Source organism: Calypte anna, chromosome 5A, assembly GCF_003957555.1.
Source record: "Calypte anna isolate BGI_N300 chromosome 5A, bCalAnn1_v1.p, whole genome shotgun sequence".
Taxonomy (NCBI): domain Eukaryota; kingdom Metazoa; phylum Chordata; class Aves; order Apodiformes; family Trochilidae; genus Calypte; species Calypte anna.
The window spans coordinates 23,366,115-23,378,783 of record NC_044251.1 but is presented as its reverse complement, the minus strand read 5'-3'; the positions used below and the strand labels follow the sequence as shown (position 1 = coordinate 23,378,783).

Below are 12,669 nucleotides of genomic sequence, written 5' to 3'. Positions count from 1 at the left end.
GCCAGCCTCTTCGACTCTAAACGCGAAGGCGGCGCTACGGCCAGGCCCCGGGGCTCAGGACCGAGCACGGAGCTGGGGTCAGCTGCTCACGGCGCCTCGCCCCAAAGCCGGGCGAGCTGCGCAATGAGCCGCCCCAACCTGCGCAGTTGTGCGCTGGGTCCCGTCCCGCCCCGCCCCGCCCCGCCCCGCCCCCCCGCGGGGCCGCCGCAGAGCACTGTGGGACTTGTAGGAAGGGGACCGCGAGCCAATCGGCGCCGCTGTTTCGGATGGGCGCGCCGCGTGGCCGGCGCTCTCTGAGCCACGCGCTTTCCATTTGTGATGCCATTGGCCAGGAGGAGGGCGTGACCCGCGGCCCGTCCCTGCCGCAGCCAATGGGAGCGGGCCATGTAGAGCAAGCCGTGCCCGGGGGTTGCGTGTGCGGCGGGCGGCAGTCGGGAGTTGCCCGTCAGGGCGGGCGGCGGATTGGTGCCGGCGGGGCCGGGGGCGGGGCCAGAGCCAGGGCCAGGCAGCCGGACTCGGGGCCCCTCAGCGGCGGCCGCACAGGAGCCCGGCGGGATGGGACGGCGGGAGCTCCTCGGGCTGCTGCTGCTCTGCCTGGCGGTGCTCTGGACCGGAGGACTGGCGGCGGCCGGTGAGTACCGGGGCTTCGCCTTTCCGCGCCCCTCTGGGCCTGAGCTCTTGTGGCGGCCTCGCCCCCCATGGCCTGCTGCGGGGGAGTGAGGGGGGACAGCCGCGGTGTCGGTGGAGATCCTGCTGCCCGCTCCGTGGCGCGGGGGAGGCGGCGACGGTGGAGGGTACCCTGTGTTCTTGCAGGGGCTTTGGGGTGTGGGGGCAGCTCCGTCCTCGCTGGGGCGCTGGGGAGGCAGAGGGGAGGGAAGGGAGCTGGACTCCTGTCAGCTGCGGTGCTCCGAGTGCTGGGGGGTGGTGGCCCCGGTCTTGGCGAGGGTCAGCGGGCCCGTTGCTCGCCCTGTGCCTCTGGGTTTGCCTCCCCGAGGGTGGCTCGGCAGGCCCGTGAGGATCAGCACATTGTTTATCCTGCTTCTTGCCTTGTAACAGATCGTTAGGAGCCTGCTTTGTAATGCCTGCGCTGTTCAAAACCAAGATGAGACAGATTTTTCCTCCCTAGTCTTCATTTTCTTGTGAGGAGCTGGTAACGCTGATGTTGGCATTATCAGAGCAATTTTCTCTCACAGATAGATAGAGGGGCTTGCATTATGTCACTATAATACTATTTTTTCTAGTTCCTTTGTTATTATGCAGCTGGTGTGCTTCTCGGATGTTGTCATCTGCTTCCTTTCCTGGGCTTTCTACATCCCACACCCTCTTTCCACTATGGGTGGGGGTGTGTGAGAACCTGCAGTGCATTTATTTCTATAGTTTCTAACGCCAGAAAGCAGTCCTTTGGTAAACAGCCTTACCCAGTGCTCCTGGGGATGTGCTTTTAGGCTGTCAGTGATATTTGCAGGAGGAAACAATGTTTTTCTCTCTAAGTGGGATTTTGGCACTTCTTAAGGTGTAATAAAAGTACATACAAGCTCTGTAAAGCCGTAGAGATGTACTCAGACTTTGATGTGTTATCACTAATAGTGTATATAAAGAAAAAAGGCAAGGTGAGATGAGACTGTTCAGGTCAGATGAACCTGGTGTGTACATGGAAGTTAAATGAAAAAAATTATGTGCTGTTCAAGTGTGCATCTGTGGCTGCTCTAGCATGCAACTCTGCTGTCTTGACTGCTTTACTACTCTCACAATTTCGTGTTTCTGAATATGAAACCCTGTATTTAGAGTCAGTTGAATTAATACAGTCAGTAGGCCCAAGAAAGCACATGGTACAGTGCATGAAGGATTATTAAGAGCTGTTTTCAATCACTACTGTGCGATAAAAATGTTCATTAATGTTCAGAAGTAATAAGGATTGGGTGTTGGGAGTCCAGCTTTTGACAGCAGACAGTAAGTGTCCTTTAGCTATAGCTTTAAGCCCTAACTCTTCATAAACTTTGCTGAAATCAGCTTTTGGAAACTTGAGGTGAATGGTGAACTTGAAGAAATGGGTAGTATTTTTTAAAAACGTATACAGATAGCAAAGAAGTTGAACATTGGGAACATTGGGGAGAGAGAGAGTTAAGGAATCCAGGGAGAACTGGCAAAAAGCAGCTAAAAAATGATGTACCAGCTGAAGCTGGCTGTCTTCTGTTTATCACAGCAGCAATGGCCCTCTGCTTCTGTTGATTGTTCTTCAAAAATATTGGAAAAAAAATTTTCTTTTTTTTCCTGGTTGGCACTATTAGTTGATTTTTGGTTAGTTGTTTGTTGTTGTTTGGGTTTTTTCCCCTTGTTTACAAACTAAGAGGTAAACATTCATTCTGCCTAAAGAGAAGCAGTTCTTCCTCTGACTGTCCTGCACCTTTCATGGCTAATTTCAGTGACAGGCAGGGGTTTTCATACTCTCATTAATGAGTAGAACAAATGAGCACAGTCATGTACTTGTTGGATGTTTCTGCATCATCTCAAAAACATCAGAGCTCAATAGCTTTCCCTGACTCTTCTGATTTTACTTGCCTAACAGAAGAACATTCCCTGAAGTTCCTACCTTGTTGCCTCATTGGGAATCTCAGTTTCAACAAAGAAAGTTTTATAAGTAGTTGGCAATTGCAAGGAGACTGGGAAAAGATCTGTGTTCAGGGTGAGGATTGACCTGTGTTCTGATCTTGTAGTTGCACTAAAATGAATACACTGCTCAGATTGCAACTGGGAACAATTTTATTGCTTCCAAGGATACTTTGAAATTAGTGTTGCTGAATAGATGCCACTTAAGGATTTTGCATATCTTAATGCATGTTTTAAGTTCATGTAGCACAAATAGCATCTGTGCTAAGGGGTCTATTTTTGTGCTGAAGTCAACAGTTGAATGGGATGAACAGGGCTTGCATTCTATTTTAAAGTCAGTTGCATGAAAAGAACATTGAAAAAAATAACTAAAAAATACCACAGAAACTCTGAAATGGATGCTCCAGAGCCATTTTGGCTAAACCCTTTTTGTTCACGTATCCCTTCCAGTAAAAAAAATTTCAAGCTTGCATTCTTAATGTTTAACTTAGAAACATACATGTATGTACTAACATTATGTACATCATAAAACATGAACAAAAATAGAAAATATAAAAGAAAGAGGTAAAGGTGAAATAAACATGGTATTAAGAAAATCTTTATTAACAGTACAAAAGGTTTTCTTCCTGCACCCCCAGTGGGTTGGCTAGCACAGGCTCTGGGGTATGCAAACCCCATTTTAGGGAACATTGCTCTAGAGCATGCAAACTCTCACTACTTGTATTGTGTTAATGTTGAAGCTTGAAGAGCTTGTTAAAAACTGGAAGAAAGCTGACTACAGTCATCAGTTAGGGCATTCGTCAGAGCTTTGGGAGATAGCCAAATATTCAGTAAGTGCAAGCAGTTGGTGATTTCCTGAAGATGAGTGACCAGTCTAAAACTGAAACACTATTTCTTCTCAGATATTAGCAGTCCTTCAGCTTTATAGGCTGTCAGTTTGTTCTTATAATATGGCAAAACTTTGGAACTGTTTAGCCCCCTCAAGCTAATGACCTTCTTTTTGCTGAATCACACTGCATAGCTCCTCTTGTTTCTGCCCCTCTCTCTGTAGTACTGTCTTGAAAATGGTAATTCTCACAAAATGGTAAGATCTTTATCTAACATATGGTAAGATCTTTTTAACTAGCATAGGCTGCTGAGTGCTTTTGCTGTATTTAAATAGCCTAATTGATCACTGGTCTTTCCAATTGAGGGAAAATGAATAATTTTTAAAGGTGATTTTAATTATATATGAAGTATTGGATGGTTGGAACAAGTGTTTAGCTCTGTGGAGTTCTCTAGAGCCCTGGCGTGGTGTGAGAGTGCACAGCAGTATCTGCAGCGCTGCACTGTTTGTAAGGGGAACATTCTGTACAATGTTGTCAGCTGTTTCAGCTACAAGAATTTTTGCCTACTTTTTCCTTTCTCTGTATCATCGGATCTCTCTAATTTGTTTAACAAATGGTAAAATTAATTTCCAATTGGCCTTTTCAGAGGGGGTTTATAGAATTGGGCAATTGTGGTAACAGACCTAATTTTTTTTTTAAAGTTAACTGTGGAAAAACAAACTGACTTATCAGCTTTAATCTCTGAAGCAGGTGTACAAGCATAACATCTGTGAATTTGTTCAGTAGCTGAGCCTTGACTAATAAGCTGTTCTTAGGTCAAACTGTGACCTTCCATAGATCTTTCAACACTTGCAGAATAGTTTTAACTGTTTCTTGGAAGCAGACACACTTTTGTGAGTAGTGAGTGCATATTAACCAGCAGTTCTGTGAAATAATGAGGCTGTCAGTGATCCTTTCTCTAGTCATGCTTTTGGTCATCACTGCAACCTCATCTCCCTAACCTAGAAGGAAGTCCCAGAGCTGAAATATTTAAACTAACGTTTTGTTGTTTCTGTTGTGCTGTTTTGGAATTACTGTTTTGAAAACAATTATTCAAGTACCACTTCTTAATAACAAAGCTGGTTCCTTCAGAGAGAATTTAAATGATGCAATAGAAATGAAAGAGGTTTATTTACTTTGAAGGAAGAAGAGCAAACATTTAATGAGCTCTATCTTATGTTGCTCAGGTCTCTCTTGCTTTTCAATTTAGTAAACCTTTTACTTTGTGTATGGAGTTACAATACAGTTGTTCTTTGATACATGTGCAAATGTAGTATATCTGACTGGTATATGACCCTGTGTGGTCCTTTTCTGTAATGTCAGCCTTACACAAATTGAAATCAGTGAGTAAAGCCTTTACTAAAAATCTAGAATGGCCTGCTGCTGTCTAAAATGGTCTAGAATGGTCATATTAACTGATTTTGAGCAGAGAAAACCAAGTGCCTGACCTGGTATAGCTGTTAAAAAAGTCGCATGATGTTTGTTTACTGCAGTAACAGGTATGGTGTAAGTGCTTTGTATATATTAATAGCAGCATACAAGCTGCTGGGTAGGTTAACTCTTCATGTTCCAGAAGTATGTGTGAATCTCTTGACAAACTTGGAAGTTTGAAGTTGTAGGAGTGGCATTTGGGTTTAGATCAAAATTATTTAAGATATAGAATGTAATTAGTGGGAAACATTGCAACTTCAAATTTGTCTCATGGTTTCAAAATAGAAAGAACCAGCACATACCCTAAATGCACACTTACTTCTGCTGTATTTGTAAAACAACTACTGTATAGTGAGCTGATGTGCTGAAGTTCAGTGGCAGACCTTCTTGTGACTAACTGCAATGAGCCTTATCTGTCAGATTCCTTAAGCTGATAAGCACTGTGATCTGCCAAAAATGCAGCCAGCCTTGTTTTTTGTTTTTTTTCTTATGCCTCTTTTGGTATTTTTTTTTCCCAAATTGGTGTTTGTTCTTATGCTGTAGCTTGAATTATTTGTTTCATCTGGAGTTCTCTTTGCTGTCACCACAAGTTTTTCTGAAGAGCTCTACACACTTTCAGTTTTGAATCTGTAGCAGGCAGCTGCTCACCCATGCCAACTTCGTAACATGCCTTTTTTAACCCTGTCTGTTGACAGTCACACTTTCTGAGTTTGATCCTACTGTTGAAATATGCACTTCAGTAAGCACAATATATCTGTCCCAGTTGCACTGTCAAACTTCTTGTCACCTTAGATTTGCAGCTTCTCTTGGTTTTTATTATGCTGTTACAGCTGGAAGTTGATCCTCATCTTTTTACTTGTTCTAATCAAAAGTTATAATTCACATAACAACATGGAAATTGCCCTCTGGAATCTGGCTTCCTAAATTAGCCCTTGCAAATACCTGCAGTTGATCTGTTAAAAGTCTTTAAAACATGAGCTACTGAAGTGTCATGTTTGTAGAGATGACTCTGGTAAGACACTTACTTTAGGATGAAAAGTACACAAGTTTTGTTTGCTGCCAAATGCTTACAAAACTCAGAAGAGGGCTATACATTCTTGAGAGTTTTGTTGTCTCTCAGTATTTATGCTGGTAGTCTTCCAGCCAACCACACCATACTAAACGGTGTATCTTATGTGTAGAGCACCAACTTCTGTCAGATTAGGTACCTTCTCTAGCCCTAGTGCAGGTTTCTCGCATGCCAACGCAGAGCATTACACATCCTGGAGTCTCCAAAGGGGAGGATTTCTAAATGTAGTAGGAGTTAGTGGCAGCTTTGCTTAGTCATCTGTTTATCTTTTGAGCTTTTGTTGCAGTTTAGGTGAGTTTTGTACTGGAGAGAGGGAGGCCTGTACCACCTTCTTTCAAATGTGGGGGATTTTTGTTTACGTAAGTGAGGTGGTATCAGGTGCTGATGACTGGGAACAGTCATATTTTGGCTGTGATAATTTTAGAGGTTTTCAGCTGAGATGATAGTGCAAACAAAGTTGCTTGCAGCACAGGGAATAGCCTGCTTAGTTACAGAAACAGAGAAAATAGAGACCCAGTTCTGCAGAACAATAGTAAAATTTTCATTAATAAGTTTTTCTGATTAGTTTGTCTTTCATTTTCACCTATATTCCTGTAGGTCTCTGACTAATAGCCTTTCTTAATTTTTTTCTTTGAAGGTTTTTCTAATCAAATATATTTTAGCCTATCCAGATAAGAAAGATGAAAATTAAAGAAAACTTGCAGCTCTTGAACAGTATCTTAAAGACAAACTCATTTCTCACAGTTCTGTAGAGAGACTCTATGTAAAGGTTTGAGTATGCTGATCAGGCAAAATTAATTAGCATTCTATGAACAGCAATATTTAATTATAAATGGGCTGTTATTAATGTAACTTCCTGGTCTCTACTGAAGCTCTTTATATACTAAAGCTGACTTACTGACTAAAAACCTTGGGTTTCAAAGATCCTTTTCATTTTAGTAACTTTTATTCAAGAGTTACTTAAGTAAAAGTTACTTGGGTAACTTTTAAACAATTCAGACTATAGTAATCTAGAGGATTGATTGCTGTTTAGGTTTTATTATTTGGTTTTTTTTATTTTATTTTTATTTTATTTGGTTTTTTTTATTATTATTTTTTTAATTTCACACTTTTTTCCATGACTGAACACACAGTTGTGTTGTCATAATTTAAGGAAGATCAAAATCATCTGTGAAACACTAACAAGGTCTTTCTGAAGTGTGTAAGTCAACTTAGTACAGAAAATGTTTCAGAATCATGGTACAGTATTATAGCTAAACTTATTTTTGAGAAAATTACTTGCGGAAAAGTTTTGCTGATTTATAACATCTCTTCCAGATGAAGAGGGAAATCAAGAAGAATCACTGGAATCAAAGGTGAGGAAATAAGTTGCTAGTCATTCTGTTTTTCTTGTGGCGTGAGAATAAAGGTCTGATATTCAGAACTATAATTCCTGTTTTAAATTATTTTGTAGCTCTTGCTGCCTCATTAATTTCTTCTGTTCATCAGAAGAATTAACATTTTGTTAAATCTTTGAAAAGAATATATTTTTCAAATAACTGGAAAGGATAGAGTCAGTGAGAGCTGATAGAGAAAGCTCAGTTTACCAGTTATCTTACTATTGAAAATTTGTGTGCTGATTAATCATATCTTTAAAAAGTAACATTTTGGGATTTTGCCAGCTGCTGTTGTTCTGTTTCTGATCTTCTGAATTATGTGGTTGCTTTCAGACTTTATCTGCAGAGGACCAGGTAAAGGACCATTCCACAGGAACTCGAGTGGTAGCAGGTCAGATCTTCCTTGAATCAGGGAAATCAGATTCTCAGCTGGAGGATGAAGAGAACTTTCACAGTCAAGAGGAGGAAAAAGAGAATTCACTGGAAGAGTTGAACTCTCTAGAAATGTCCAATCTATTAAATAAGGAATTAGATGAAGCAGAGTTACAGAATCCAGGTAAGTGCTCATTGACTTTTGAACAAGTGGCAGTAAAGATGCATCTGAGTAATTTTGGCATGTGGTTGAACACAAAGAGTAATAATCTTTCTGGAACGGAATGGTAATTGTCATTTCCATTTAGAAGTAACATCAAAAAGTTTTCAAATATATTGTGATTGAAATCCAGGTGGTTAAAATAAAATTCTTTGAGTTCCCACAATTTTTTCAGGATACTGAAGGTAGTAAGGAGGTCTTGTATGAAATAAAATGGTATTTTTTTAGTTATTTATCTTTAACATTTTATATTTTTGTAACAGGACAAGTTCCATACTAAAAAACTTAAAAAGCTAAAAACTAAATAATACTAAAAGCTTAAAACTGTCCACCAGCTTATATGTTGAGCTGGTTATATGTTATATATGTGTTATATATATTGTTGCTGGCAATTCCTGTTCCATTTATTTTCCTCTTCCGAGGAATCTTGCTAATGTAGCCAAAACTTACAAGTATTTGTTTCCTGCTACATGAAGTATGAGATGAGATAAAAGTAAATAAGGAAAAAATACAAAGATAAAATACTATATACTTTATTCAGACATAGTAAAAGAGTTAAGCTGCTACTTGCATATTCAATTTGACAAAAAAATAATTCATCCTCTGAGTAAATTACTTCCCTCAATTCCTATTTATTATTCCTTAAGTACATGATAAAATAACTGAGGTGAGCATTTCATGCTGTGATTGCACTGGTCATTGCTTTAGGAGCTAGTATTTGTTACTCTCTAGGCAGGGATAACAGCATTATGGTTGAATTTAGAACAAAGAGCCAAGGGGAGAGACTGGGGCAGAGTAATTTCATAACTTTATTGTACAGTGAACTTCTATCAGAAGCTAACTTCACAGAGCACTATGTAAATGGTTTGTGTCCAGTTACTTTTAGTACAGGAGACAATGTCCTAAGACAATAAAACTAAAACTTGAAGTTCTCAGGTAGTGTTGATATCCTGGACCTGGAGTTTTTTCAAATGACAGTGATAAAGAGATCTCATCACTTGCAGTTATATGCACCCTTACCATGAGTTTGTGTATTGCTCTGTGATTAACAGATACGTAAAATGATTCCAAGCTAAATGCATCTGAACACATTTTTTAATGAAATTTCTGAAAATTACCTTTCTCCTTGTATGTTATGGAATAATTGACTTGGTGTGGTGGAACATCTGCCAGGGAATGGAATTATGAACAGCAATTTGAACAGGCTAACCAGTCCTAGAGACTGCCTTATGCTTCAAAAAATCATTGTGAATTTTTTTAATTAGTTTGGTCTCTAAGACTTAAAATTGTAGGTGCTAGGAGAAAGAACTAGCTTTGTCTGTAACCATAAAACTTACAAACTTAACTTGAAAAAACACCTTATAATTGACATTCTCACTTGCATGACTTTGCAAATGTCTTCAAATGAAGCTCAACCCACCTGCTAGATCTGGCTAAATGAAAGAGAAAAACCTTTATAAAAGTCTAATTGAAAAAATCAATTTTAAAGAAGATAATTCTCAGCCTTTATTGAAGACTGATTTTATTTAAATATATTGCAGTATTAGAATCAACAATCTTTGAAGTTGTAGTGCATGAGAAGAGATAAATTGCACTATTCAAAGTAATTTTGAATGCAACTTAAATATATCGGTGAAGTGAAATGAAGTTTTCAGTACTAGTATATATAACAATAGAAAATGTCTGGACTCATAGTGGTTTCATAAAAGTGTTATCTTAAAGTTTTATATTCTAAGTGTAATCCCTGCTGATGTTCAGGTACTTTCAGTATCACGTGTGGCAGTGTGAGTGGTTCTGTCATGGTTATGTCTAAGCCTGAGGCTAAAATCAATATATGCACTGGAATGCACTTGAAAGGTTAGTCTCTTGCATAAGGAAGGGAGTGCAGAGGTAAGACAGTGAAAGGAAGGCCTGTTCATATTGGTGGGCAATAAACATGTAACTCAGATTTGCCTTCTCCAATCTAAACAAAAATATTTTCTTAGAACTAAGGAATATGAGAAAGCACATGCCTTTTTTTGAGGTAATTAATTAAGAATAAGAATAATGTTTCTTCAAGTGCTATTTAGAAGAATGATTGCTTTTTCTGGCTTTTGTAATTTAGACATTTTACTAAAACCTTGATCAAATGCAATTCATAGAAATCAAAGCCAGCAAAGGAGTTACATGTAGTAGATTTCTTTAATCTGTGGAGTGTAAAGGAAAGTAGTTTAATTCCTGGGTATGTATTTTCAGTTTTGACAGCTATTGGAGGCACTGCAGATGGTGAACCTTGCCACTTCCCTTTTTTTGTTTATGGAGAAGGAGTATGCCAGAGTGCACTGCAGATGGGAGGGAAGATGGCAGGCTTTGGTGTGCAACAACCTATGATTACAAGAAAGATCAAAAGTGGGGCTTCTGTGAAAGTAAGTATCCTGATGTCTTGTTCTTGTCCGAAAAATGCTTCCACAAGCCAGTGTTTTCAGTCCTATTAGTGCCTTTTATTTCAGGGTCTGCAAGTTCCTGTCATAAATTAATGGTCACTTGTACTGTCATATACAAGTAATTTATAAAGGCAAGGTTCTCATGATGGAAAAGATTATAATGCAAATGCCTCTTCCTAAAGCTATTTGAGAAATCCTGCAGCGGAGGCATCTATAAAACTCCAAGTGTTTGAGGCTGTAGGAGTATAAGGTTTAACAGTATTTCCCATTATACTTGCTGATTTGTTGCACAAAGGCAGCCCTTCTCCAGGAACCTTTCTTCCTTGCACAGCTTGCTGTGGAGCAATGAAAATAATATTTTGAAGCAAGTTCTCACATGACAGACATCACATGAGAAGAAACTGTCTAACAAAATTATCCAACATGACCTTTAGACAGCTTTCTGTAATCAGTTTGGTTGTTTATTGGTTTCAGAAATACATTTCTTGGCTGTATTTTCCCCTTTAGAATAAATAAGAATGTTGAGACCATAGTCTTGAACTGTGTAAGTTGAGCTCTTAATAATACTATTTTCTTTTTTAGCTGAAGAGCAGTCTAATAAGAGAAGGCAGATGCAAGAAGCTGAGGATGTTTATCAGACTGGAATGAAAATCCTTAATGAAAGCAGTAAAAAGGCTCAGAAGAAAGAGTAAGTTTACTTCTTCCACCCCCACAAGAAAAGGATGATATGGCTGGTCACTTTGGTTTAACTGAAAAATTACTTGAACTAATTGCCCTTGGACTTAGGACTTTATTGAACTTAGCATCAAACTATGTGGTGATAGTACTGGAAATAAATAATAATGTCAGGATATTTAGAAAAAGAAATCTGTCTGCTTTCCTCTGAATCCACTAAAATTATTTAAGATTAATTTCTGAAGACATGATGTTGTCAAAACATTGATGTAATGCAAGATGATACTGCAATTCTCTAGCTACAGTTTATATGTGGCAACTGCCCAGAAAAAAACTGAGAACATGATGCAATATAATTGTCTGTTTTCAGATGTTTTTTACATTCTGTTCATTTTGTTTCAAAGTGGGAAAATTCAGCATTTCTTGTCCTGCTCTGTTTCTGTTCTTGCTTTTAAGTGGTGACTTCAAGCTGCTGCTTATTACACGAGTGCTATTACCACATAAACTTGTTTGTGGAGATAGAGGAGTGTACTTTTGCTTTATGTAGCAGGGAAAATGAAGTACAGCTAGAGACTCTCCATTAAACCTTGGCAAAGAAAAAGGTAGACTAACTAGTATTATTTTGGATAAAGTAGTGTAGAATTAAAATAATATTAATTCTTAGTTCTCTTGAGTACCTTGTGCTTTCTTAGAAGGTGAAGTTATGTGTGGAACAGCTCTATTAGTTCTGAGGCTAAATAGAAAGGGGTGTTTTTGGAGACCTTTCTTATTGTGAGCATTACTGTTTTAAAAAGTGACTTCATAGTTTTGTTCAGACTTCTTTTTTTATCATGACCTGTCAAGCTGTGCAAGTAGCAATTCTACTAGGTACCTGGTACAGCTCTTAAACTGTTGATTCTAGAAGACGATCATTTGACCTTAAGCTTTTTGATATGTCTTATAGGGAAGGAAATGCATGTTTCTTTTGCATGCCATTTGAGTGAATCTTAAAATCCTTTTTTTCTGTTGGCTAAAATCATTTGTGTTGTTGCATAGATTGAGATTCAGAGATGGAAAGAATGACCATAGGTAGATGCATTTGTAGAAAATAAATGCTAGAACAGAGGAAACAGGGCACCTCCCCAGAATCTTTCAGGTTTATGAATGGAAATCTGCTTCTTTGGCCTCAAGGTGGTAAAGAAATTGTTTTCTTTTAAGAGCATATCAATATCTTCTGAAAGCTGCTGACATGAATCATACCAAGGCAATGGAGAAAGTGTCTTATGGCTTTGCTGTTTGGGGATTACCTGAAGCAGAACATCCAGTCATCAAAAGAACTACTTTGAAAAACTAACAGAAGAAGGTTCTCCTAAAGGACAAATGGTGTGTATGTCCTTAGATTTTACAGAAGTTTTTGTAGGTTTATAAATCATTTTATAGGCTTGTACTTGTTCTAAGGTGGTTTTTATAGATTGTTCTTGCATCCAGAATAGAATGAGAACAGTAAGTAGCTGTTTGGTTAAAAAAGACAGCAGTGCTGCATTTCTAAATTATTTGAAGACTTCAAGTAAAAATGCTGGTTTCAGGCTCTTCATCCAGGAAATATATTGATTAATGCTTTGGTTCAAAGATTATCCCCCAAATGCTTTTG

At 39.0% G+C, this 12,669-nt stretch overlaps 1 protein-coding gene across 1 annotated transcript in view; it reads left to right on the top strand.

The window, feature by feature from the left end:
* The first annotated feature begins 482 nt into the window (after positions 1 to 482).
* SEL1L (SEL1L adaptor subunit of ERAD E3 ubiquitin ligase) overlaps positions 483 to 12,669 on the top strand; it is a 29,909-nt gene continuing 17,722 nt past the window's right edge. Inside the window, 10 exon segments of the mRNA XM_030451754.1 lie at positions 483 to 631; positions 7,291 to 7,328; positions 7,683 to 7,905; positions 10,177 to 10,226; positions 10,228 to 10,251; positions 10,253 to 10,346; positions 10,947 to 11,052; positions 12,237 to 12,303; positions 12,305 to 12,358; positions 12,360 to 12,401. Coding sequence (XP_030307614.1) covers positions 556 to 631; positions 7,291 to 7,328; positions 7,683 to 7,905; positions 10,177 to 10,226; positions 10,228 to 10,251; positions 10,253 to 10,346; positions 10,947 to 11,052; positions 12,237 to 12,303; positions 12,305 to 12,358; positions 12,360 to 12,401 — 774 coding nt within the window. The 5' untranslated portion in view covers positions 483 to 555.